This window comes from Triplophysa rosa, linkage group LG23 (assembly GCF_024868665.1).
Source record: "Triplophysa rosa linkage group LG23, Trosa_1v2, whole genome shotgun sequence".
Classification (NCBI taxonomy): Eukaryota; Metazoa; Chordata; class Actinopteri; order Cypriniformes; family Nemacheilidae; genus Triplophysa; species Triplophysa rosa.
In genome coordinates this window covers 444,545-472,288 of record NC_079912.1, presented here as the reverse complement: position 1 = coordinate 472,288, position 27,744 = coordinate 444,545, and the positions used below count along the sequence as shown (strand labels likewise).

General features: G+C 39.5%; 3 protein-coding genes and 1 long non-coding RNA gene across 9 annotated transcripts in view; 2 read left to right on the top strand and 2 right to left on the bottom strand.

Annotated features, from left to right (window-relative positions):
- The window catches only part of acvr2ba (activin A receptor type 2Ba), a 71,730-nt gene that overhangs the window by 25,889 nt on the left and 18,097 nt on the right, over window positions 1-27,744 (bottom strand). The gene's annotated exons all lie outside the window — the stretch shown is intronic.
- On the bottom strand, window positions 2,738-13,583 carry supt7l (SPT7 like, STAGA complex subunit gamma). Of its 6 annotated transcripts, none has more exons than XM_057322761.1 (5): window positions 13,470-13,583; window positions 11,178-11,649; window positions 8,729-9,056; window positions 7,951-8,188; window positions 2,738-4,005 (listed from the first exon to the last, which is right to left on the bottom strand). In XM_057322761.1, exons 2-5 carry the CDS (start codon window positions 11,606-11,608, stop codon window positions 3,743-3,745), a joined length of 1,260 nt encoding a protein of 419 aa, XP_057178744.1. In that variant the 5' UTR covers window positions 11,609-11,649; window positions 13,470-13,583; the 3' UTR covers window positions 2,738-3,742. The 6 variants fall into 6 exon arrangements, with proteins under 6 accessions (XP_057178744.1, XP_057178745.1, XP_057178746.1 ...); XM_057322762.1 differs by lacking the exon at window positions 13,470-13,583 and adding an exon at window positions 12,744-12,853; XM_057322763.1 differs by lacking the exon at window positions 13,470-13,583 and adding an exon at window positions 12,748-12,846.
- Window positions 13,190-26,272, top strand: slc4a1ap (solute carrier family 4 member 1 adaptor protein). The gene is made up of 8 exons (XM_057322757.1): window positions 13,190-13,993; window positions 14,864-15,059; window positions 15,164-15,292; window positions 15,404-15,464; window positions 15,794-15,933; window positions 19,329-19,489; window positions 25,777-25,846; window positions 26,061-26,272. The coding sequence occupies exons 1-8, from the start codon at window positions 13,205-13,207 to the stop codon at window positions 26,255-26,257; spliced, it is 1,743 nt and encodes a 580-aa protein (XP_057178740.1). The 5' UTR covers window positions 13,190-13,204; the 3' UTR covers window positions 26,258-26,272.
- Window positions 19,496-25,273, top strand: LOC130547101 (uncharacterized). The gene is made up of 2 exons (XR_008961851.1): window positions 19,496-24,708; window positions 24,811-25,273. It is a non-coding gene; the product is annotated as an uncharacterized LOC130547101 (long non-coding RNA).

The window sequence follows — 27,744 nt, the reverse complement described above, 5'->3', positions numbered from 1 at the left end:
GTGCATGAAAAACACATTTCTCTGCCTTGAAAAAAAGCCAATTCTCTAGCACCCTCTGAAGCACTAATCTGACTTGCTGAACATGTTCCTGGAGAGAGCAAGAAAAAATCAATATGACATCCAGGTAGACATATATGAACTGATCAACCATATCTCTCAGCACATCATTGACCCATGCCTAGAAGACCGCGGGAGCATTGGATAGCCCGAACGGCATAACAAGATACTCAAAGTGCCCCCTGGGGGTATTAAAAGCGGTCTTCCACTCATCCCCCTTCCTTATGCGAACCAAATGATAGGCATTACGAAGATCCAACTTTGTGAAAAAGGAAGCACCCTGCAGACCCTCGAAAGCCATAGACATCAACGGCAAAGGATAAGTATTCTTTACCATGATGCTGTTCAACCTCCAATAGTCAACACAAGGATGAAGGGACCCATCATTCTTTTCCACAAAGAAGAACCCCGCACCTGCAGGAGAAGAGGAAGGACGGATGATCTTGGTTGCCAGAGAATCAGAAATATATTTCACTATGGCCTCCCTTTCCGAGCGGAAAGCGAGTATAACCTGCCCTTAGGCGGAGACATACCTGACAATAATTCTATAGCACAGTCATAAGGACGATGAGGAGGAAGAGAAGCAGCCCGAGACTTACTCAATGGGCACGTTTGACAGATCCGCAAGTTCATCCTGTAACACAGAACAAAAGACACAGAGCAACAGGGAGACAACAAACACAAAGCATGAAAAAATTCACTCCAGGACGAGACAGTGTTCTGGCACCAATTTATGTTGGGATTTAGTGACGAGACTCACTGGCTCCGTGGCATGGGTAACGGGTGGGAGGGACTGACTGCAGAGAGTGCTGACAGAGATGGGAGGGTTGAGCGGAACCACAGGAACTCCTAACTTAAGCGGTGTCTTACGGTCCAAAAAATTCCCACTGCTCCAGAGTCAATCAAGGCTTTACACGTGAATGCAGTATGGCCCACCTGTAGTTGAACCGAGAGAAGAGTAGTAGTAGAAAAGTATTTATCAAAGGAGACTCTACCCGTCAGTAACCTCCTCCCTACCGACGGGCTTTGGCTTTTATCGGGCAATGCACCGCAATGTGACCCACAGTACCACAGTAAAGACACAGTCCCTGGATCCTACGTCTCTCCTTCTCCTCCCATGAAAGATGAGTTCTGCCCACCTGCATGGGCACAGGATTGAAAAAGTGATCAACTGTATTCTTAACACTACCGAAGAATTGGTCTTCAGCATTGACCACAGGAATCTGTAGAGCTCGTTGATCACGACGTACCAATCTAGCATCCACTCTGATCGCCAGATCAATCAACCGTCTAGAGAGGTGGGTAGTTCTAAGAGTATAATAGAATTATACTAAGAGATACTGGAGAAGCACAAGCACAAGCATGAGTAAACAACGATCTGACAACATGCACAGCCAATGCGAGACAGATGTAGGCAGCAGAAAATGGTGCCACCACGCTGATTAGCTCGTTAGCACCAAGGTTTCCAGAGCAACGCTAACAAGCAATTAGACATGTGACAACACGCAGAAATAAACACACAGATCCGTGATTCGTGGCATGCACACACACACATGACCGACACTTTTATTTTATTAAGGCTTCAATGAGATGACTGACCCTGGTTAATGGCCTTCTAGTGAAAGTAGAGGTTGTCTCTGGATGTGAAAGAAATCACTGCAGATGTTATGCATTCTAAAAGCAGGCCGTTTTACTGAGTGTATTTTTTTTCTTCCGCTTCCGTGTTGCTATTTTATAATTCTGAGCTCTGTTGTCTTTCTCGTGGATCAGCGGCTGTTACACAAAAAGTTTTTTTGTGCAGATCATCATATCAGACTAAGGAGAGCAACAAGCAACGAGTCCGCGTTATTTTTGGGGCAAATTGTTTTACGTGCACCATCAGAACACGGTGCGTGTTTCATTGATTTTAAACACGTACAATAGTTTTGTCAAAGTTTACAACGCAGAAGCCCTGTGGTGTCATTTGCCTGTCAAATTAGCACTTTACAGCTTGAACAAATTTGAACAGAAGTTCAGAAATATATGAGAATGCACTTTATTTGCACAAAAACTCCTTTAATGCGTACTCTGAATTTATCGGAAGGGAGACAGAGAATGCACTGATTCTAACCCTACCGGTTTTTTATGATGCAGATGTAACGTTTCTTCTATTGCTTCCTTCTGCTGCCTGAATGGATGTTTTTGTCGGCACGCAGGTTAAAATTACAATGCATGGGAGCTTCAATGAGTCAGCGCGGCTGCGCACATGCGCAGCTTAAAGAGAACATCGGTTGTAATATTTCTGTACCCATGCTTTAAAATGACGGGGGTTTTTTTAAACGGAGTACTCTTAATATATTGTCAAGTATCTGCATTGCCTCATAGGTATAATTATCTTCTAGAGGTCTGAACATGTTTTCATTAAGTAAAAAGACTTTTACAAATGCCATTGAATACGTTTAAAATTGATTACTCTATCCTCTCTTATACAACTTGTTCACAAAGCAGAATGCTTAATAAAAACAAACATAATATGATCGAACACTTGGAAAAAGTATGAAAATTCACGGTTAATGATAATGCAACACTGCCCCCTGCTGTTTCCATGATCAAAAAAGAACTCCACAACAACAAACAATTAAATTTGAGTTGAGGGTGGGACAAGGAAAGGTCTTAGGAGACAAACATAATGAGCACAAGGACAAGAAATGTAAAACTTTTTAGTTTGCTAAAGCCTAGTTTATGAAGCAGATCAGAAGAGCATACAGAAGAAGTGCATACAGAAGCAGAACAGTAGAACAGAATAGAAATACTTTACACAAACACATGCACAAATAGGGTTTTATTTATTACAAAACAAGCTGCGGACATTTAAAATAGCATTTGCCCAGAGAAAATACAAATTATTTTCAGAACCATTACGATTTTTTTATTGTTTTATGCATTGTGACATCGCAAACCCATTATGCAAAACCGTAGCACCCCTTACTGCAATTACTTTTTTCTTTTGAGGCCAACTGCAACCTTGAAGACTTTCACCCTATGATTCTAAGCATTAACTGAAAGGATGTTATGTGAAGTTAAGTTTCTCTGAAGGATTTTTTGTTAGTTGGAAAATGACTGCCCGTGCAGCAGATAATCAAAGCCCACTGAGATATGTAGTCTCTCTTCCTTCTGTTTAATAGCCAGAATGCTTTGATACCTGGTGAGGGTGAGAAGATAAATTGTCTCTAAACCAGTGTATTTAGCAAAACCGTTTTTTGGCACAGGTGGCTAGGAGATAAACCTTCTCTGTGACGCCTGGCAATGTGAGCATGTAATGAAATGGCCTGCTTATTTACCATACAGATTTATGCATGCTGTAATTAATTTGCCATTATCCTTTGATTGATGTCCCTGTGTGTTTTGAAGCAAACATCAGGCTATAATTACTCCCTGTGTTGTGCTCCCTGCTTTGTTTCGTTACAATAAACAAATGCTAATTTTACTATGGCAAACAAGTAATTGTCCCTCTCAATGGGGTAAAACAGTGACCAGCTGCTATTTGCTGAGGGGAGCAATTCAAACACATTATTTGTCTCTTTCCTTCAATTCCACTAACATACGTATACTACTCAAAGATAGGTTTGTCTAGTCCCAACAGTACTGTTCATCAAAATCATTGTGGAAGTGCTTTCAGTATCTTTGTTTAGAAGACGAAACTGTATTATACTTTTCTCATTCGTTTCTTAGGGCGCTGAGCAAAAGGTGATGTGCCCATAAGTGAGTCTGGTGAATGGGACACACAACTGCCTTCTGAACCACCAGGAGATGGAGGGATGCCAGCCTCACTCATGGTGGACATGGGTCCTTCTTCGAAGACATCACCTCCTAGTACCCCATGACCCGATACCTGGCCCTCCTCACTGTCATGGGGTTCCATCTTCACCTGGGCTAGATGCCATAAGGGAGAGCTGTTACCTGCTGTGCCTGGTGGAAATAATAAAACATCTGTGAGGATAAATAACAACCATGTCCTTTAGACTTTTTTAATTGTGTTTGGCACAGTCCCAATCAGGGCCATGGCAAGGGGGGTGCGAGGCCCTCTGGAGGAGAGAATGTTTTTTGCATAGGTTTTATGATGATTCTCAAAGAAAACAGGCAGTGAGTCTGTTGCTATAGTAACGAAAGCAACTTATACACGCATCTGATGGACAGATAAACAACACTCTTTGTTGTTAATATTTCAGCAAAAGGTTTGCATCAATTTAACAGCATTAGGTTAAAGAGAGAAAAACTTTACACATACATTTTAGATGCTTACATTATTTCTCCATCAATGCAGTCTTGAATGAACGTGGGTTTGCTTAAAGTTCTCAGGTAATATCTATGGTTTGACCAATTGCTCGTGAATCACAGGAAGAGTCTCACTTTTAAAATTCATGCAAATTTGATACTGTTCTAAAACTATTGTTATGCAGCATGTATCACTTAAATTATTCCAATGTAATTATACAAAATTTGAAAATATCCAGAATATCCTAATATTACATTTTTATAGCGTACTAACTAAAACTAACGTTGTGTTGAACTTGCTTTTATTATCCAAAACTCAAATCGTTCCAAACAAACATAACTATTTAACAAATGTAAAATATTACCTTTATATAAATAAAATCACCAATACGCAAACAGCAGCATACAATCGTATCTAGGACAGACTGGCATTAATAAAAACTATGCTGTTTGTTATCAAAACGCATCCAAAAATATTTGTCTTATTCATCTTTTTTTCTGACCAGAAATGTAAAAATCACACTCCATGCCCTAACTGTTGTGTTGCGCATACATTAGGGCTGGACAATATGGCCAAAATTTATATTGAAATATATTTCTTCATTTTGGTCGATGCACCAGGTATCGATTCCGATAACCAGGGGCGTAGCTACATGGCGGCCATGGGTGGCCACGGCTACCCCTGAATGATGGATGGCCACCTATCTGGCCACCTCTGTTGTGCGAAGCAGTTTTAAGATGTGTGTCGGAGTTTACGGAGTGCTGCACAGATCATTTAGCGTATGCACTCAAAGTAACGTGAGAACATTACTCTCGCGTTAATATGATGTCATACGCTGACGCACTGACGCAAACAGTCTGAGCGCTATAGCTGAACAGCACCTAACCGCTTCGTGACAGTGTACTGTCTGTGTACCATGGAAGTTCATCGCGAGCAGAAGGATCAGGTCAGTAAAATCAGTCTTGTTTAACTGGATTCCATTCATTAATTACATTTTCGCGAAAGTTTAAGTTGGGATACTGCAATGTCTATTTTCTATACGAAATGCTCAGTTACTGCAAATGATAGCTAGCTAATTATTTTAAAATAATGTTGGCACATGAAAGCATTGCGAATAAATTGTTTACTTTACGTTCTTTGTGTATGTTTTGACCAGCAAACTATGTGTAATGAAGAATTGGTGTAAATATTTCTGTCTGTAAGGATTTTTTGGTCACCCTAATAAAATCACTGGGTCTTACCTGGCCACCTCTAAAAAAAAGTTCTGGCTACGCCCCTGCCGATAACGATATGAACAATATTGCAAAAAGCAAAATGTAAGATACAGTATAAATTGAGAGAGCCCTCTGACATGAACAATAAAATGCTGATCAAAATCATTCTAGATGCCAGCAGTGTGCAAAGCTACATATGATAAGAAAAATATATTTTGTATAGGCCTGTGCCCTTACCTTGTGTATCAAATATTAGAATCATGTTAACAATAAAAGAGAATAACCTCTTTATATGTGCTTCAAAGCATAATTCCATAACTTCAAAATGTGCTTTAAAGCATGGGCGTGCATCTTCAAAGCTCGACTGGGGTACAGGCCTCCCATTACTTGACACTTTTTTCTTGAAAGCCTGCTTTAGACATATTCATCTAATTAATAATCTTCATTTATTACCGTCCACTGAATTTGATGTATGACTGTATTTCCAGTTTAACTTTATACAAGATTTGCCATGCTCTCCTGCAAGTTGATATTAAGAACCATTTAAATTAGTTTCCGTGCCTTTCATACAGTATACTTCAGTTTCTTGGCTATATAAAAACGGCAGCGGCTATTTGCACAAAGTGTAAATAGCAATAGATGCTATTTACACTAAGTGAAAATAGCGGCAGATGCTATTTACACTAAGTGAAAATAGTAGTAGGTTCTGGTTACACTAAGTGAAAATAGCAGCATTTCTTAGCGATATGCTATTTCAGGGCTCTACTAACCGAACATAGCTGTATTTTCTTTGGAGTAGTAGAAATAGTAGTTAGATGCTATTTACTTATAAATAGTGGCAGATAACGTTACTATTTGCACCTCAGTATTGTTGTGCATTAAACATTATGCAATAATAACAGTGTAAAGAAATTATATTTATAAAAATTATTAAAATGATGGCAACTTATTGAGATATTAAAGCCCTACACCTACCCCTACCCTTACCCTAAACTTTATGAATGAAAATGAATTTTAAGTTTTAAACCAATTTTATTGAAAACAAATGCATTTATGATATGTAAGGTAATAGAAAAAGGTTAATGAGCATTTTCAGCAAGAGGTGGATTAGAACCCCAGTCTCCCGTGACAAGCTATAGAGACTATGCACATTACGCCACTGGAGTGGCTGTTTGAAACAGCATTTCACATATTGGTGGGCGGAGCTACTGCAAATAGTCTCTGCCAACAAGGCGGGCAATTTGTACTCAGTGTAAATAGACACTCCGTAAAAGAACTGTACAAAATTTCCCATTCTGTCCTCGAAATTGACATCGAGAACTGTTTAAACTTGTTCTTGTTTATTTTCCAACAAAACATGTATTTCAAATGAAATGAGATTATCCGTTGTAATTTGTGCATCATGGCTGTCGCACCATGATGTTGAACAAAACAGCATTTAATCCTTGAATTTGAAGTGAAGACTTTCTTCACAAACACCTCATTATGAATGGAAACTTCCAAGCGGCAGTGGCCACAGAGAAGCACAGCGCGAGAAGCACAGCGCTGCGCGTCACATCTACAACACGCATCGTACGTGTACCTATGCATACGCGTGCTCGATCGGGTTCCAAATTTAATCCCGACGCAGAAGGGCCACATTTAACTTTATTTTTATTCTGTTTGAGTTAAAAACGTGTGGCTCTTAATCGTTAATCAATGAATAGGTAAACACACCCGTGCAGACATGGATTTCCGTGCACATATGGTTGATGTCCGGCTGCGTCGCTTTTACAAGCACAAGTAAGTTGCAGATCCTTTTTGTAAACGAATATACGGGGAAAAAATTATCAATGTTAAACTTAAACTAGAGATTTATACTGGTGCACGACGGAGAGACGTTCCATAATGGTGGATTCACACGGTATGCGGCATTCGGGATTGTCCAGTTCATTTTCAAAGGGAAACATGCAATAAGCAGCAAAACGCGGGCCGTGTCGTTGGCGGAGTGGAGGCGGTGCGCAATCGGTGCTTGTGCATCCAAAATCCTGCAACTTCCACGGGCACAGATGATCAAATGATCATTTCTGTTCAGTCCGCTCGTTTTATTGTGTTTAACTAGAGCTGTCGTCAGTGTTTTTGTTTGGCAATGGCAGCAGGTATGTGTTAAAATATCAAATTGGAGACTCGTATTCTGTCGATTGTGGCACTAAACAACACAACAAGATGATATTTTAAACTCCTTATGTACCCAACTCTGTGCTGCTGGTTTGTATTGGCCAGCAGCACAGCTGGTTTGTATTGGCCTCCAGTTTTCCCTTTGTTTTGCCTCCAGCTAGCGCCGTGACGTAATCGTGACATCGGCCGTAAAGGGGTCTATATATTAATAAATTTTATTTAAACAACTTTGCATGATAAAAGAGTCTTCAGAATTGAATGATGTACCTGATGTATGAGGTGACTGGCCTTCCTCCAGCCCTCCAGTCAGTCTTTCGCTGGAAGTACCTAGGACACTGATGGGCAGAGCCTGGTCACCAGACGCCAGATCCGCTTCTGGTTCCTCACTCAGAGGAAATGCAATGTTACTAACTGGCTCCTCTTTAACCTTCAGTGGTTTGGATTCCTCCACAGCTCTTTCAGGATTTACCAGCATCTCATACTCTTCTGAGAGCTCCTTACAGACCTAAAGACATTAAGCATACAAGTCTGTGAATTTCAAAACAACAAATGTAGAAATTGCTTGTCATTATTATTTTTCCACATTTTAGAATAACAGTAAACTTATCAAAACTATGCATAACATAAACAAATGGTAACTATGGGATTTATGATGTGACTAAAAAATCTAAAATAAATCAAAACTACTTTACATTTTAGAATATTTAATATAGCCACAAGTTGCCTAGATTTTGCCGAAAAGTCAGCTTCTTGAGACAACCACTGGGATGCCGTTTAAACAGTACTGAAAAGGTTTACATCTAAAATCTGCACATTTTATTTTGTAATGAAAGAAATTATTATGTTTGAACAGTAATATTTTTGTCTATAAAACTAATTCAAAGATTTAAGCATATCTTCAGGTCAAAATATTTTTTATATCATGATGAACAGTTCAGTTAATTCATTGACCATAAACTTGTAATCAAACATAGTACTGCATGTATTAAGCCTGGAATAACATTGGAAGTGTTTTAAGCCTGGAATAACATTGAAAGTGTCTCACCTGCAGCATGTAGCTATGGTAATCTTTGATGCGAACCTGCCAGAAGCGCTGAAGTGCCAAGACACTACTACCAATGCCCATCTCATGGAAGACTTGTTCAACCACATCAGGGAAATGAGTAGAGCCCTGGCAGGCCTCCCTGTCCACAGCTACACGCAGCAGCTTGGTGAGTCGCAGGTAGTGCTCATGGACCAGGTCAGTCAAAGTCTCCAGCACACTCTCATTTGCTGACTCAAACCCAGCATGAGCGAGCACTGTTGCAATTGACTGGTATAGAAGCTGACGACAAGATGGCCAGCTCAACTCTGTCACTGGCTCACCTTTACCTCTAAAAATGAAGAAAGCATGTAAATGGACATGAGGTTTAAAGGAATAGTTTATCTTTAAAGGGGACATTTCATGAAAATCTGACTTTTTCAATGTTTAAGTGATATAATCGGGTGTCTGGTGCATCTACAAACTCAGAAAATGTGAAAAATGACAATCCAGTAACTTTGTTTACGTGTGCCTATCTCTGCAAGCCTGTGAGAAAACGAGCCGTTCAGATTTTGCTCGCTTTCTGACGTAGGTAGTCATTCTTATTATAATATTACCGCCCCCTTTTCTGAACGTGTCCACCCATGGCACTGCCGCCATTTTTGTTTTCGCAAGCGACATATGTGAATTAGTTCCGACACCATGGCAAAAGTAAGCAAAGCATGCTAAGTGTTCTGTTGTTGGCTGCATAGAGCAGCACAGAACACTGTTCCCAGCATGAAAGGAGAGCAATGGATTTATTTTGTTTTCAATGGAAATCCACCAGACTGAACGAGGCAAAGCTGCAAATAAAGACATTGTAAGTACCGTTATTTTTTAAGTAAGACCTCAGGGACCTGTGGCAACTTAAAAGTAGGTAAAACGTCATTGTGAAACGTTTGTCCGTTCACGCAAATAAAGCAATGTGTATGGCTTGTAAACACGCAACGGGATTGTCCTGTGTAACGTTACTTTCACTTAGAGAAAACGCGATGCGTTTGTCTTGAGTATCTTCACTTATAGAAAGCAGTGTGTATGGTCTGTAAACACGCGATGCGTTTGTCTTGAGTATCTTCACTTATAGAAAGCAGTGTGTATGGTCTGTAAACACGTGACTGGTTTGTCATGTGTAATTTCGCATGTAGAAAACATGACGCCTTTGTTAGGAGTCTGTTCGCTTTTAGAAAACAATGTGTTTGGTGTTTAAAGACGGAAACAGCGTTTCTCATTCGCTTTATGTGACCTTTCTTTTGTCGATGGAAGCACAGGCTCACAGCCCTGGCTGAGTTTTCTGTGAAAAGGGGGCGGAGACTAGCAGCTCATTTGCATTCAAAGAGACACACCAAAACAGCGCGTTTCTCTTCACATGCAAAACTGGGCAATTAGGGCATGGTATAATAAAACATCTGGTGGGTGATCTTGAGGTGAAACTTCACAGACACATTCTGTGGACCCCTAAGATTTATATTACATTTGTGTAAAAGTAGAAAGAAACCTCTCCTTTAAATGAATTTTAATCCAGGTCAGTCAAAGTCTGTAATTATGGATTCATATTCGGTAATTATGGATTAAAATTCATTTTGGGGTAAACAATTCCTTCATGTAGTCAGGTTTTTGCCTATGAATTTTAAATATGCTGAAGTGTAAATGTGAAAGGTTAAAGTGACTTCAAGAACCCATCGGTTTTAAAGCAACACTTTGTAGTTTTTCGACCTTAAAATAATGTCTCTTGAATTATTTCAGTGGTAGAACAACTCTTAACTGGACAAATTCTACTCCCACTGCAACCTGAGCAGCCTCATACAACCACACTCTGTAAATTCTGTGTTCGGGTCAGTACACACAGCCCTGCCCATCCCCTGCCTGCAGAAGGGTGTGACATGGTTTTCAAATTACTTTTCTGCATTCGCTGGTTTCATCAGCTTAGTAAATAAATTCATGTGTATTGTACTGCCCATGGGGAAGCTTATACAGCGACATTACTGTATATGACACTGGTAACAGACAATTGAGTTTATCAACCACAACCAAAGTGTTGCTTTAAAATAAGCATTGTTGTAAAGTTGCTCCTGTTCATCTCCTGAAAGTTTTTATAATTCATACATTACAAGCTCTAGAAATTTTTTAAATCATACTTGTTTAACCTCTTTAATCAGAAATTATTGCATAATAAAGTGTGGTGGCCAATAAAGTGTGGTGGTTTTTAAAAAAACCAGTGGTGATATCTAAGTGTAAAGGCTAATAAGGACAAAGGACAACCAGATCATTTAAAGATAATCTTTAAATAACTGAACATTGCCTGATTACAAAGAATGATTAACAAAGTTTAAAAGTACTCCATGACTAATTATGTGTGCTGTACAACTATATTGTATAGCTGTGTTTTTGAATACTACATATTTGATGGTAAATGATTATTAGTAAATTGACTCACTTGTAGAAGTCAGTCTCTGGGTCACTGTGTCGTAACTGAAATGGTTGCCGGGGGGCTTTACTGTCCAAAGGCAAAATATCATCTGGTACAGTTGGTGTTGCAGGCCGGGGAGGCAGAGGGTCCCCGTCTTCTGATTTGAAGACACCCTGGGGTTCTGATGAAGTAGACAGGGGTTGCTGGCCCTGCTGAGCTGCAACAATAAGTCCCCTGAGGCGACGAGCATGTTGGCTCAGCTGCACAGTATGAATGGTAAGGCTGCAGGGCTCAGAGGGGATATCTAGCATGGTGGTGGGACGTGGACGCTGTGCAGATGGCTGATGAAGTGGAGGATCTTGCATCTCCACCTGACGAAACTCACGCTGCAGAAGGTCAAAAGAACTGCGACCTGAAGGCGCTGAAGCTACAGGAAGCTCACCCCAATAACGCATCATCTTCAGCCAGTATTGTAGTTTCTATAACACTGATACAGATCCTGATGACGCAAAGAGGGCACTGTTAAGGGATCATAGAAAACTGACATTTCAATGTAAAACACAGTACTACTGACTTTACCCTGTGATTAATTTGGTCAAGAATCTACGTATGTACATTATTTATGACAATTAAGCACAAAAAAAGCATTAAATATATTTGAATGATTTTCATCTTCTGTATTGAGTAGGGTGTCCTATCAAAAGAAATCACTGATGGAAAATAATAAACACAAAAATAAAATAAAAGTGAGACAGAACTTTCTTTAGGCAAAAAAATCTAATTTAGGGGTTAAACACCTGTAGGTTACACGTTTATTTGTGTAACTGAACATTTATGGATAGAAACAAGAAATGCACAGACATTTTTAAAGAAGTGAACAGGTTAGGGTTGCACCAGCCATTCGTAAGTTCTTTCTTAAATGAGAAGGTAAAGTCCACACTAGAGGCTTTGTAACTACTAGCTAGTTTGTAACTAAATCTGTACGTTATTCGGTTGCACCATTTGGTCTTAAGGCAAAGTAGTTCGTAAACTCTCCGTAAAGTAATGCGTAGTCGCATAATATGACGTTTACATTCAACAGTCCAATAGCAGCCTTTGAATTCGTGAGGAAAAGTTGTGTTGAAATGTTCTGAATATCAAAACATTTTTGATTTAAACTTATTTTACATAACATAAAAATACGTTTTTATTAAATACAATACTACCTAATTATGAATAACATAATAGGTATTAAATATTTCAAATTAAACAAGATTTATATTTTTTTATTTAAAACAATACAGCATAATAAAATCATTATAAATGACATGTTATACGTGACTTCAGTTTACTGCCAACCGCCAATGAAATATAAAATGATTTCATTTTGACATTCCACAACACAGGCAGATGGATGCGCACACGGAGGCGCGCTAGTTCAGTGATTTTGCTATTTTATTCCTACAGTTACTCCTGACGGGAGGCTTCCGTAAATATTTAGTTTATACGTAACGTTACGCTTCAACTAAGTTGAATGGTGCAACTCAAAAATATTTAATAGTGCGTAAATTGTAACTTAGTGCCCGTTTAAGTCAAAACGAAGTTGTAACTTACGTACAGCTGGTGCAACCGGCCCCTGATCTTTAACAAACAACGTTAGAAGATATGTTGAGCCTGAAGCACAGTATCATGTAAACAGCAAAACATCTACAAATTCTCTTTAACGTTACCTACTATAAACCAATTACATTAAGGAGCGAAGAATAGCAGAATAATGTAAAATATGTCATTTATTTTTTGTTTAGATTAATAAACGACGTGTAAACGATGAACGGCCGCCAGGTGCAACACTAATATGTGTCCGCGTAAAATATAATCGTTCCTAGATAGACAGAAAACAAAAACGTTGAAGAGCAAATTACACTAAAAATAGCAAAAATATTGTTTATACATTAAAATTCGAAATGTTCTGTTATACTGCCACCAACTAAACATGATCACTAATTTCACAAAGTCCAACTAACGTTACTGCGATCACAGGAAATGAATATTCAAAGTGTTACACCAAACACATAATGGAGTCCGAGTCCACAATACGGGCAGAAAATAATCACGTTGAGATGGAGACAGAGAAGAGCTCGGAACCTCAGAATGGTCAGCACTGTGATATTAAAGAGAGCATCACCAGCGGTGACACAAACACAGATGATCCTTTTAAGAAACCTGCTATTTTTGCGGCTCCGTCCTTCTCGGTTAAGAAATTAGGTGGGTTAAACTCGGAGAGACCGGCAGAAGGTCCAAACAGCAGCAAAGATCATAATATTGAACATGACCAATCACCTTCAGAGCCCAAAGATACGAAACAAGATCCAACAAATTGTCTATCGGACGAGAGAACGGACGTCTCAAAGCCCCGTGTGGATCATCCTAAATCAAAAGACATCAGATCAAAAATCACAGCCAGATTACCCCCGACGGGTAAATTTCCTCCACTGCCGTACACTGAACCTCCATGGGGATCTGTTCCTGACGTCTCTTATTCGTTTGAGTTGCTTAAAAACGGTGCAATTTTGGACACTGTGCCTCTGTCTCAGAGAAGTTATTTTGTGGTGGGTAGACTGCCGGTGTGTGATGTGTCACTGGAGCATCCGTCCATTTCCCGCTATCACGCTGTGCTGCAGTTCCGTGGCCGAGCAGGACAGGATAGGGGGGTGGGAGAGGAGAGGGGATTCTATGTCCATGATTTGGGCAGCACTCATGGGACTTTTGTCAATAAGAGCAAGATACCACCTAAAACATATGTAAGGCTCCGGGTGGGATACGTGCTGAAGTTTGGGGGAAGCACCAGGCTCTTTATCTTGCAGGTATGTAAGTAAAAAAAGTAAAATGTATTTATAGCACCTTTCACAGACAAAGAGTCTCAAAAAAAACAAATGAAACATACATGCATGCAAACTAACATACAATAAGATGTAAAAACAAAACAAATAGAATACCAAATATAATGAATATATAATAGCAGCCAAACCATACGGTTGATTAAAAGCTTGTCCAAAGAGGTGTGTCTTGAGGGAGGGAGTTCCAAAGCCTAGGAGCCACAGCACAAAATGCATGGTCATCTTTTGTCCTAAGACGTGTTCTAGGAACAGGTAAAAAGTCCAGGTCAGAAGACCTTAAAGATCGACCAGGAACGTGTGCATGTAATAAATCCTGGATATAGGAGGGTGGCTGACCATGCAATACAATTTTAAACTGTACTCTAAAAGCAATAGGAAGCCAAAGAAGGTCTTTAAGTACAAGAGTAATGTGGGACCTCTTGCTGGACCTGGTCAAAAGCCTTGCAGCTGCATTCTGTACAACTTGTGGTCGATCCATGGAAGATTTATTTAAACAAGTATTCAGAACATTGCAATAGTCCAATCGCAATGAGATAAAGGCATGAACAAGCAACTCCAGCTCTTTTTGAGACCATAGATCTAATCTGAGAAATGTTTCTGAGATGGAAAAAACATAAACGAACTACAGACTTTACATGACTATTAAAATTAATAATTTAATAAAATTTAATAATTTTCAATGTAATTTTTCATTTTCACAAACTGTATTTTTCATTTAAAAAATAATCATTGCTTAAAAAAATGTAAAGTAATTTGTGTTGGATATGATGAATCTTGCATGATCTTATCTTGCTTGAGAGAGAGTTTAGGTTATGTTAGATCACCATGTCTTCCCAGGGTCCAGAGTTTGATGAGGAAGCACAATCTGAACTGACTGTAACTGAGCTCCGGGAGCGTGCCAGGAAACAGAGAGAAGAACTTGAAAAAATAATGACGGGTGATGGCTCTGATGAGGAAGAGGAGAAAGAGGAGAGTGAAGCCACTGCTTCAGAAAGAAGCTCCTCTGAAGAAACTGGCTGCTTATGGGGAATGGGTAACGATGAGAACAGATCTTTAGTCTTTAACATTCTGACAGCCATTATTCAAAACTGCCTGCCCGTCTTGGGTGAAGTTAGACTTTGTCTTTGTTCTGTTTAGCTGAAGAGGCGATGCCAGAAGAGGATGAAAATGAGGAGAATCCATTTGCTGCTGAGTTTCACGAGGATCAGGAAGCAGCATACCTTAAAGATCCTAAAAAAGCCCTACAGGGCTTCTATGACAGAGAAGGTATTGATCATGTGGAACTAATATACAGCTGATCACAAATAATTAACTTGACATACAAAGATTATGTTAAATCCAGAGATAGTCTTAATAAACAGTTTGTGTTCATTTCAGGAGAAGAATTAGAGTTTGAATATGAAGACAAAAGCCATGGTACCTGGCTCTGCAGAATTAGGTAAGCATTATTCTTTTTCAGGTAAGCATTTTTATTCATGTATGGATCTTGTGGAAACTAATTATCAGATTTTAAAATCTAAAATGACACTGAAAATTACAGACAGTCAAATAACATGTTGCACCACATGAATAAAAGTTGTTGATGAATTAGTCATTTACATTTATTCATTTGGCAGATGCTTTTATCCAAAGCGACTTACACTGCATTGCACTATACATTTGTTACTGACTAAGTGCAATCCCCTGGGATTGAACCCATGACCTTGGCGTTGCTAAGCGCCATGCTCTAACCACTGAGCCACAGGAAATATGTACGTTTTTTTCCAGGTTACCGGTGGATGATGCAGTGGGTAGACAGTTGGTGGCTGAGGTCACCCATTTAGGGAAAAAGAAAGAAGCAGCCATCCAATGTTGTTTAGAGGCGTGCCGTATCTTAGAGGCCCGTGGTCTTCTGAGACAGGAGGCTGGTAGGTGCATGTGAGGGTGACTTGTTTGGGTAGACCATTGTCTTTGTCTGCTGTTGTTTTTTTGTCTTTATGGAAAAGTGTTATAACTATTTCATGTTGATGTTAATAATTAACATAATCTAATTTAAATTTAGGAATATTAATAAACATTAAGTATTGGAAAAATTTTCTCTGTCAGTAAAGAGAATCAAACAGTAAGACATTTTAAATTATTAAATAATTATAAATTTAATACATTTAAAGGTGTCATGAACTGGCCTTGTTTATTGTTTTATACTGTTGTATGAGGTGTACTTATGACCTTGGCAAGGTTTTTACATTCAAAAACATAAAAACCAATAAGTAATAGGCTATTTTCTACCCGGGTTTTGAGGCCGGCTCGACAAATGCTAGGTTTAAATGGGCGTGCCGCATTGAAGACTTGGAAGTAAATGCCCACTGCAATGATTGGATGGCAGTTTGCGTAGTTAATTTAGTTGGAGCCTTCTGTGAATTTGGTTAGACGCGTAACGTTAGGTTACACATTAGCCCTATTCGCACGGGATTAGTATTATCTGGGGACCTCGTGTGATTTCGAAATGACTTCCCCACATCTGTATTTCATGTGGCGCATTCGCACGGGATAAGTGAACAGGGTTTTTCCTGCATAGAGAAATTGGGGGCGGCCGCCTCCTTCAAATGTCGTGCCGCCTCAGACTCTCGCCAAAATTATGTCGGGTGTCTTCACAAGAAATGCTGCGTGCATTTAACAGACTGTCATTTGTAACAGCAGTTGCGGCATTACGCCACAATGGAGGCGCTGTTTCGTTATCAGCACACTGAGGCGTGAAAAAGTGTTGCAGAACAAGAGCTAGCTGTGTTTCATTTGTGTACGTTTAATTTCTTGAAATTATTAAAATAACATGACGTCCATCATTGTAATGTCTTCAGCTGTGCAGTTGGATCGTTGAATCAGCGTATACTGTATACACAGCGAGTTCGCCAGTATGAACGCACATTGCATTCAGAACGACTCGCACACGAATGACTCATTTGAACCGATTCATTTGTATATTCAACTATATGAACTTTTCAGTCACTAGCGAATATAAGATCATTGAATCATTTAAAGTGAACCACAGAGAATGCAAGATGTGAATGAGCTTTGATCATCAAGTAAGACTGGTTAATTCAGTTGGCTATTGTGGGCTGAAAAGTTAGTTGATAATGATAAAAAAGCTTTATTTGATTAAAAAATATATTTCTGTTTGGTTGAAGAAAAGTAATGTTTTATATAACTTAATAATTGTCATTTTCATCTAATTTTATTAGAACTTTTAATATGTCAAAGTCATATTAAAGGTATGGTAGGCCTACATGTGTGTGTACAAGATCAGGATGGCACCACCTCCACCTCATTTTGAGCCAGGAAAAACCCTGAGTGAAGCCTGCGATTTTACTCAAGTTTACTGACTTTTTTCCCAGATGTGATGGCAAGGCTTTGCGTATAGTTTGTATAGCCTATAGTTGTATAGTGTTTAATGATATATGACCGTACCTGTCAGCATTTGAGACCCATGATCACGAACCGGACAGAAGATCACCGCGATCGTGGGTTTCAAATGTTACGAGAGTATCAATGATAAATAAACAAACGGGAGACTCACGGCCAAAATGACAATGTTGGCAGGTATGGATATGACCCAGCACCCAAAATAATATCAAAACACTTCAAAACAGCCTCCATTTTTCTCAAACGGTGGATAAAACCTTGAAAAATTATATATGAGCCCGCCAAATCTCAAAGATGCCGATTCGCACGGGATATTATCACAGGACCTAGGTGTTAAAATATGGTAGGTAATTTGTGGGGGAATTTTTACTTTACAAATTACAGACATGGCCGATTCGCACGGGATTAAGATCACAGACAACCTCTGCAATTATTACAAATGACTAGAGGTCCCCAGGTAATACTAATCCTGTGCGAATAGGGCTATCAGGGCATATCAAACGATCTCTAACAAAGCAATAGTGACGCATAGTACAAATCTGTTTTACTCACATAAGATTGCTGCGCCATTCCTATCGGATCCAATATTGATGGCACTGCTTTTTAAATTTAGTCTCTCCGCAAATCCAGCGTCGACCTGTGCGTTGTTCACAAAGGAATCCGCGGTGAAATGAAGCAAACAAATGCTCAATGTTTTACCCACGTGAGCTGGAACGTCTTTAAAAATAAACTTCAACCACGCATTACTAATGTCGGAATCCGAAGGAATGTTATGCAGCGACTGTGTTCTTCCACAACCAGGCACTGACTGCACAGTATTTTGTGATCTTTAACGGCATGTTTATTGCTTGCTCTATACGTTTCCGCGCAACTTGTGTTACTTCAGTACTGTCATGCGCGAACCAGTGGGCGGGGCTAGAGAAGTAGTCATTGATATTCTTCTAGGGCCTAATGGTTAGAGAGTCGCACTTGTGACCAGAAGGTTGCCGGTTCGATTCCCAGAGCCGGCGGGTAACGACTGAGGTGCCCTTGAGCAAGGCACTTTACCCCCTACTTGCTTACTTACAGTGATAGCTGCCCACTGCTCCGGGTGTACGTGTGTTCACGACTTGCTGTGCGTGTGTTCACTACTCTCTGGATGGGTTAAATGCAGAGGTCACATTTCGGGTATGGGTCACCATATCTGACTAATAGGTCACTTCACTTCTGTGGAGGCTGTGTTCAACCTATTGTGGCGGGCAGAAAGCAAGACAGACACAGTACTTCACGAGTTTAGCCCCGGAGGGTGATTTATTACAAGATGGGTGCAAGTGGAACCGGTGGTGAGAACTGTGAGGGAATTAGCTTCGTCCATTCCAAACGTGAGTCTTGTAGTGTTCGATCCCGGGGCGTGAAAGGAAAGAGTTTCCGTGGGTGGTGGGTGGTGCCCGCCGATCGTCAGCCGCTGTCTCTATAACAAATAGACAGCAATACGTTAGTCATGAGAATAACCAGTGGACAACAAGCTCACCCTCTCCTCTTCTTCTGCCGTTTATAAAGGGTGAGCTTGATGGGGCGCAGGTGCCAACGATCGGCAGGTGTGGCGGCTTGATTGCGTCGTTGCCTTGGCGACGCTGATTTGCCATTGGCCCGCTCGTCACACTATCTATAGGTGCATTCCAGGACCTGGCTTTCGCTGGGCCTGGTGTCAATAACAGTTGTCATTTCAGTAACAAGGGCGTTTTCAGTTCTGACACTTTCAGGATGTTCGCTTGAATACGATTCCCTCTTAAATTTAATTTCTGTTTTTGATGACCGCTTTCAACTTCTATTGTACTAAGGTTCAATGTAGTAACTGTCACCATAGTACATTTTTGTTAGTGAAGAGAGGAAAAAATTGTATGAAATAACTATTTACTGACAGTTTCTCGGAAACGCAAGAAGAAGAACTGGGAGGATGAAGATTTTTATGACAGTGATGATGACACGTTCCTGGACCGGACTGGTGCAGTGGAGCGGAAGAGGACTGAGCGTATGAAGAAGGCTGGAAAAATTCAAGAAAATCCTGATACCCATGAATCACTGGTAAAAAGACAATGTTTTATGCATATGTAATTACTGGTTCATCTGAAAAAAATTAGAATATCATGAACAAGTTCTTTTGTAATTTAATTCTGAAAATCTATCTTATATTCTAGATTCATTATGCACAAAGTGAAATATTTCAAGTTTTTTTTTGTTTTGTTTTAACTTATGGCTACGACTTACAGCTAAAAAAATTCAAAATCCAGTTTCTCAAAAGAATTTGACGTCTTAGAAAATGGGTTACAGCTGTCACATTCCTAGAACCAAGTCACTCCAGAACCACAAACAATGTTAGAAGCGTCTCACCTGGGCTGAAGAGAAAAGGAACTGGACTTGCTTAGTGGTCCAAAGGTCTCTCTTCAGATGAAAGTATTAAATTTGAAAGCAAGGTCCCAGAGTCTGGAGGAAAAGTGGAGAGGCACAGAATCCAAGTTGCTTGAAGTCCTGTGTAAAGTTTCCACAGTCTGTGATAATTTCTGCAGATATTGTCATCTGCTGCTGTTTGTCCACTGTGCTTTATCAAGTCCAAAGTCAATGCAGCCATCTAGCAAGAGATTTTAAAGTACTTTGTGTTTCCGTCTGCTGACAAGCTTTTAGAAGATGCCGATTTCTTTTGCAGCAAGATTTAGCACCTGCCCACAGTGCCAAATCTACTTCGTTGTAGCCACCAGAATTAAAACCAAAAAAATCTTGCAATTAGGGAAGTGCACGAATGTTAGAATATTCGATCCGCAATAACTATTTGAATATTAAAAATGCCAATCGAATATTCATATTTTTCTTAAGAATAAAACTGCGTCACCACAAGGTTAAGTTACTTGCTACAGAAGACCTTTTATAATATGCAGAAAATATAAAAAAATCATTTGTATGTGTTCCTAAATCTTTGTTCACTCAGATCGCAAGCTAGTTTAAATATTTTAAGTTTACACACGGGATGCCCGGATCGCGTTTTATGCTCTGCTCACATCACCATATTAAAATATCTGTGGTGACCCACAGAATTCGTTAACATTACTTACCTTAGGTATAAAAATACCAACGTAATATTAAAGGTGCAGTGAACTGGCCGTTTTTATTGTTTTATACTATTGTCTGATGTCTACTTATGATGTTCGCGTGGTTTTTACATTCGAAAACATCAAAATCAATAAGTAACACGCTATTTTCTACCCTGGTTTTGAGGCCGGCTGGAGAAACGCTCGGTTTTTAAGGGCGGGCCGCATAGAAGACTTGGAAGTAAACGCCCACTGCTATGATTGGATAGCAGCTTGCGTAGTTGACTTAGTTGGAGCCTTCTGTGAATTTGGTTAGACACGTTACGTTACGTAACTTGATTTTACTCAAATTTACGGACTTATTTCCCAGATGTGATGGCAAGGCTTTGCGTATAGTTTGTATAGCCTATAGTTGTATGGTATTTAGTGATATATGACCGTACATGTCAGCATTTAAGACCCGCGAATCGGACAGAAGATCACAGAGATCGCGGGTCTCAAATGTTATAGTTTTCATGATAAATAAACAAACGGGAGACTCCCGGCCAAAATGACCCAGCACCAGAAAAAATATCAAAACACTTCAAAAGAGCCTCCATTATTTGCAAACGGTGAATAAAACCTTGAAAAATGATATATGAGCCCGCCAAATCACAGAGATGCCGATTACAATTATTACAAATGACTAGTGGTCCCCAGGTAATACTATCAGGGCATATCAAGCGATCTCTAACAAAGCAATAGTGACGCATAGTACAAATATGTTTTACTCACATAAGATTGCTGCACCATTCCTATCGGATCCAATATTGACGGCACAGCACTGCTTTTTAATTTTAGTCTATACGCAAAGACTTGTTCAAGGAATCCGTGTTGAAATGAAGCGAACAAAAGCTCAATGTTTTCCCCACGTTTCAACCACGCATTCCTACTGTCGGAATCCGAAGGAAGGTTATGCAGTGACTGTGTTCTTCCACAACCAGGCACTGCACAATATTTTGCGATCTTTAACGGCATGATGCTTACACTCGCTCTATCTGGTACCGTGCAGCTTGTGTTCAGTACTGTCATGCGCGAACCAGTGGGCAGGGCTCGAGAAGTAGGCGTTGATATTCTTCTGTGGAGGCGGTGTTCAACCTGTCATAGATAGGTGCATTCCAGGACCTGCCGTTCACTGAGCCTCGTGTCAATAACAGTTGTTATTTCAGTAACAAGGGCGTTTTCAGGTCTGACACTTACAGGATGTTCGCTTGAATATGATTCCCTCTTATATAACAAAAGTTCGGGTTAAAATAGTGGTCCTAGTTCACTGCACCTTTAAATGATTAACAATAATTAATTTATTACAATAACTTGTTTGGAGCGGTTGTTCGTAAATTCATATTTGTTCATTAAAAATATATTAAGTAATGCTATTTTCAACAACTTGAAACATGAAAATGTACATTTCACTACAACTAATGTTAATGAATTTGGCATTAACATAAGACTGGCACCTTTTTCCATACCTAAAAGCCTGAATTTTCCTTCATGAAGTTCAAATAGGGTCGTCGCCTTCAAGTTACAGCCTGTAAATAAATTCGCTGTGATTACTTACCTAAACTGAAATAAATAGGCCTACCTTATTTATTAATGCAAATGCAATGCAAAGCTAAAGACAAGACAAGACAGACACTGACTGTGAATGACAAAGAAAACAATATTTATATGCGGTGCTGATCATCAGAAATATCTTCCTCAGATGACGATCATGTAACAGGGAAACAAGCACAATGCCTCCATCTTTGTTGCGGGGTATTTTTTAGGATCTTAACAGTCGGCATGGAGGTATCAAGCCTGTTTACTTTATTTATTATCAACATTATAAACAATAAAGCCAGATATTATTGTCAGATCTGGGTTTTGTTACCGGGAGTTAAAGAAGAATAGCGCTTTTTCTCCCGCTGTCGGCTTGTTAACCGTCGGCTTGTTAAACAGACTTTCACCAGAGTAAAATAGACCTATATGCTTGTTTTTCTTATCAAGAACATGTAAAACAAAATAAACAAGATAACCATATATCACAGACTGTCAATATACTTTGCAGTCTGTGACATTCTGGTTCCTGTCTGCTCCCGTTCCTGTCTGCATCCCTGCTGGCGGTTTGTTTGTATCCCTGCACTTGGACTTCGTTTTAATATTAGTGTATTTTATTATTGCTTACTATAACTGTTACTTATCACTGTCTTGCTAACTTATCCTGATATCTCAATACCCTGTCCTTGTTATTTACTTGAAGATTCTAAACCAAAGTTGATAGTTAACGTAACGTTGTTAGCATAGCATTAGCGTGCTAGCTTGCTTTCTGTTTACACTGTGGCATGTCATATTGCCTTCTAGTTTGTCTTGTGTGCTAACTGTTTCTCTTTTAAGCGTATATACTACGATTCATCGAGCAACCTTGGTAAGTCGGAATTACTCTTCAAACCCGGTGAGTTATGGCTTCTATTCCTATTATTGTTACTTGCACCTCATGTCATATGTTTAGCTTAGCCTTCTCTGTGAGCGGCGAGGGTTTTACATGCGACAAATGCAGGGAAATAGTTAGGCTGACAGAGAAGATCTTAGAATTAGAGTCTCGCATCCAATCTTTATCTGAGTGTATAGTAATTGTGTAAGGACCATAGAAAACCCTTTGGATGCGAGCAGCATTAGCGCACACAGCTCGGTTCCAGTTGAAAATCCCCCGCATCTGGGAAACTTTGTGACTGTTAGACGGCATAGTCGCAGGACAAAACATCACTCAACCGTTCCGATTACAGTCTCGAACAGGTTTGCCCCGCTCAGTGACGCACCGACTGAGAAACCTGCTGAAAGTGCCCTAGCTATCGGTGATTCTATTGTTCGGAACGTTAACATAGAGGCACCAGCCACCATAGTCCAATGTTTACCGGGAGCCAGAGCGCCTGACATCAAGTCAAATTTGGCTAAGGCTAATCGTAAATTCAGTAAGATTGTTATTCACGTCAGCACAAATGATGTTCGACTCCGTCAATCGGCGATCACACAATATTATTTTAAAGAGGTGTGTGAGATCGCAAGCACGATGTCAGACACTGTAATATTCTCTGGCCCCCTCACTGCTTATCGTGGTGATGAGATTTATAGCAGATTATCATCACTAAATGGCTGGTTGTCTGAGTGGTGCCTGCAGAATGATATAGTTTTTATAAATAACTGGAAGAGTTTTTAGGGCAGACCTGACCTGTTGAAACGAGATGGTCTCCATCCCTCCTGGGCTGGGGCTTCCCTCCTGTCTAGAAATATGCCACAAAGTCTTAATGCTCACTGGGGCTCAGGTCAAGGAGCAGACAGAATGGCTTAACCAACTATCTGCTTGCCGTCTCACGTCGCAGAATACACAAAATGCACAACATGCAATAATCCCTTCTCCCAAACATCATAAAATAGAGACTGTGTCTGTCCCCCGGATTAGCGGACATAAAATAATGCATAAACCTCTCAAAAGTAAAAGTAATTTAATAAACGTTAAACACTGTTAGGTGGTTGCCCTGCAGGCTTATTACAAAAACTCCAATTGGTCCAAAACGCGGCAGCTCGAGTTCTTACACGTACAAAAAAGTATGAACATATTAGCCCGGTTATGTCAACCTTGCACTGGTTACCTATAAAGCATCGCGTTAACTTTAAAATCTTGCTTATTACCTTTAAAGCCCTACATGGTGTATCTCCGCAGTACTTAAGTGAACTCCTCTTGTATTACAGTCCTTCATGTGCATTACGCTCTCAGGCGTCCTGTCAGTTGGTAATACCTAGAATTTCAAAATCAAGTGCAGGTGGTAGATCCTTTTCCTATCTAGCGCCTAAACTTTGGAATAGTCTTCCCTGCACTGTCCGGGAGGCAGACACACTCTGTCAGTTTAAATCTAGACTAAAGACGCATCTTTTTAATCTTGCATACTCTACACTTCCATAATATAAATCCACTGAGGGTTTAGGCTGCATTAGTTAGATCAACCGGAACCAGAAACACAACTGATGTACTTGTTGCATCAAAGAGTGCAGAACAGTACTCTACTCTCAGCCAGTCTTGTCTCATTGTTCCAAGGTTACCACAGCGAGCACGATGCAGTTCATGGCCAGACCTGATGGTAGAGCGGAGAATGGGAAGCGGAGACCTGTCAAGAGCTGAGATGATAGAGCTGGATAAAGAAGGACGCGGTGATTTGACACGTCTTCACTACAAAATTTCAAATGCTATTAGATTATTAATGGTAATCTTAAACTATAATTTACCTTATTAATAAATTTATTTTTATTTAGCCTTGTTGTGCAAGCACTGTCGAGCTTGTGCAGAGGCAGCAGCTTTTGCCAGAGGGGAACTGGAATCCCCTGGTTGGGCCTGGGTTCTCCTGAGGTTTTTTTCTCCATTGGAGTTTTGGGTTCCTCGCCACCATTTGCATACTGTTAGAATTTTAAAGTTTTACTTAATTAATATTGCATTTAGGAATTTATAGTCTGTTTAATATTTGATAAGTGTTTAATAAGTGTTTCTCTCTCCTGTATCTTAAATGTGTGCTTTTCACTGTGTGTGTGTCTATGTGTGTTAGTATGTGTGCATATTGTGTGTGTGGAGTGTTTTGTATGTGGGTGTGTCTGTCTTCTGTGTTTTCACCTTTTTTTGTTTTTCCATGTATAACTTGTTTTGCTTATAGTCAATGTCTCATGTATAGCTGCTTTGTAACAATGAAAATTGTAATAAATAGTGCTATATAAATAACCTTGACTTGACTTGACTTGACTTTGCATTTTGTTCGTTTTGTTTTGTCTGTTTTCTTTTTGTATTATACCGTTCCGCACAGGTTTAAATGCAGTTTTTATGTATTTTTCTATTTTTTTCTATTTTTTTTCAACATTAAAAAACCTATATACAGGATATAATATTAATGCGTTATGAATATTAAATGATAATTATAAGCTTGATGTGAAATCGTGACTAGATAAAAATGTAAAAAATTACGTCATTATTAACTTAATTTAAATAAACGAATATTCGTTTTTTATGAGCTCAAATATTCGAATATGAAATTATTGAAAAATACCCATCCCTACTTGAAATATTTTGCTTTGTGTGTAATGAATCTAGAATAAAACAAAGTTTACTTTTTGGAATTAAATTACAAAAGAAAAAGAACTTGTTTGTGATATTCTAATTTTTTTAGACCCAATGTTCCTTTGAGCCCCCCTGTGCTTTGTAAATGTGTTACTCATGATATGTGCCTTTTTTAGTTGACAAAACTGGCAGAGGTTGAGAAAGAGCTGGCTAACACTGAAAAGAAGCTCGGTTCTTCTGGAAAAGGTAACTAGACCATGTGATGGGCCTGCTCACACCAAGTCCAATGCTACAAAATGGCAAAACTTGCAGACTATTTTAACAGAACTACTATGAGTCTATAATTTTGGGCCACAAAGGGTGCATGCACAGTAATGTTTGTTTCTGTTGATGCTTTGAAACCGTCTATAACACTAGGCCATAAGTTTATACTTCCTGAATGTACATTCTCGACTTTTAGGCAGCTCCAGCTCTTCTTCAGAGGACCCTCTTGATGCATTCATGAGTGCTGTTCGTAGTGAGGCAACTCTGGATGGGGTGGAAAGAAAGAAACTTAATTTACATGTGGCTGAGCTAAAGAAGGAGGGTCAGAGACTACATAAACTGGTGGAGCTCACCAAACCTACCCAGCTGCCTTCACTACAGCCCAGTGGGTGAGTGTAGTAATATCAGTACTTTTACAGATCAAACCAGTATTTATCTGTGAATTTAATTATAGACCTCATATACATTGAGGGAAATAATTATTTGATCCCCTACTGATTTTGTAAGTTTGCCTGCTTACAAAGAAATGAAGGGTCTATAATTTTTATCGTAGATTTATTTTAACTGATAGAAACCAAATATCAACCAAAAAATCCAGGGAAAAAAATATATAAAAGTTATAAATTGATTTGCATTTCAGTCAGTGAAATAAGTATTTGATCCCCTACCAACTAGCAAGAATTCTGGCTCCACAGATTGGTTATGTGCCTATATGGACCACATATTAGTCCTGTCACTTTAAGAAAGTACTCCTAAATCAGCTTGTTATGTATATAAAAGATGCCTGCCAACAGAATCCGTATCTTCAATTTCAACCTCTCCACCACCATGGTCAAGACCAAATAGGTCAGGGACCAGATTGTAGACCTGCACAAACCTTGAATAGGCTACAGACAGAAGCTTGGTGAGAAGGAGACAACTGTTGGTTTGATTATTTGGAAATAGAAGAAATACTAAATAACTATCAATTACCCTTTGTCTGGAGCTCCCTGCAAGATTTCCCCAATGGGGTAATGAGGTTAAAGATCAGCCCAGAACTGCATGGAAGAAGCTTGTTAATGATTTCAAGACAGTTGGGACCACAGTTACTAAGCAAACCATTGGTAACACGCTATGCCACAATAGATTGAGTTCCTGAAGCACCCGCAAGTAGTATATATAGGGGTCATTGTGTCAAAATGATTGATGGTGACCCTTGACCTTTGCGGGGGGGTTGAATTACTTCCGGACCACCCACGTTGCTAGGGACCGCCCCCTTTGCGTTGACCTTTGACCGTATCCGCCCCATTGTGAGGGACTGCCCCCTTTGTGTTGAACTAACATTTTATTTCTACATGTATATAACATTACCTCTACTTACTACATGATCCATTTGCACAAGTGTACATACAATCTGTTAATATGTATATTCTACTATATACTACCCTGTACAATGTCTCTTATATGTTATTATCCCCCATTTTCTGTACAATAGTCTTTTATTTTATATATGCACAATTTAGAATCTTTTAGACTGTAAATCTTATTATATTGTATTGTCATTGTGTTGAATGTCTGTACTAGAAGCTTCCAACACCAAAGAAAATTCCTTAATGGAATTGGCAATAAAGCTCTTCTGATTCTGAAAAGGGGGCGGAGACTAGCAGCTCATTTGCACGTAAAGAGACACACACCAAAACAGCGCGCTTCTCCTCACATGCAAAACTGGGCAATTAGGGCATGGTATAATAAAAGATCTGCTGTGTATTTTGAGGTGAAACTTCACAGACACATTCTGTGGACCCCTAAGATTTATATTACATTTGTGTAAAAGTAGAAAGAAACCTCTCCTTTAAGTGAATATTTAAATTGAAAGAGCTAAATTTAAATATGCATATCAA

What these genes read in the sequence shown, in the direction of transcription:
- supt7l (XM_057322761.1), bottom strand. Translation starts at nt 11,608, where the DNA reads ATGATGCGTTATTGGGGTGAGCTTCCTGTAGCTTCAGCGCCTTCAGGT. An exon ending in CCAGAGACTGACTTCTACAA is followed by an intron (nt 9,057 to 11,177) that starts GTGAGTCAATTT and finishes CTTCATTTTTAG; the next exon opens with AGGTAAAGGTGAGCCAGTGA. An exon ending in ACCATAGCTACATGCTGCAG is followed by an intron (nt 8,189 to 8,728) that starts GTGAGACACTTT and finishes TAATGTCTTTAG; the next exon opens with GTCTGTAAGGAGCTCTCAGA.
- slc4a1ap (XM_057322757.1), top strand. Translation starts at nt 13,205, where the DNA reads ATGGAGTCCGAGTCCACAATACGGGCAGAAAATAATCACGTTGAGATG. An exon ending in ACCTGGCTCTGCAGAATTAG is followed by an intron (nt 15,465 to 15,793) that starts GTAAGCATTATT and finishes GTTTTTTTCCAG; the next exon opens with GTTACCGGTGGATGATGCAG. An exon ending in TCTTCTGAGACAGGAGGCTG is followed by an intron (nt 15,934 to 19,328) that starts GTAGGTGCATGT and finishes ATTTACTGACAG; the next exon opens with TTTCTCGGAAACGCAAGAAG.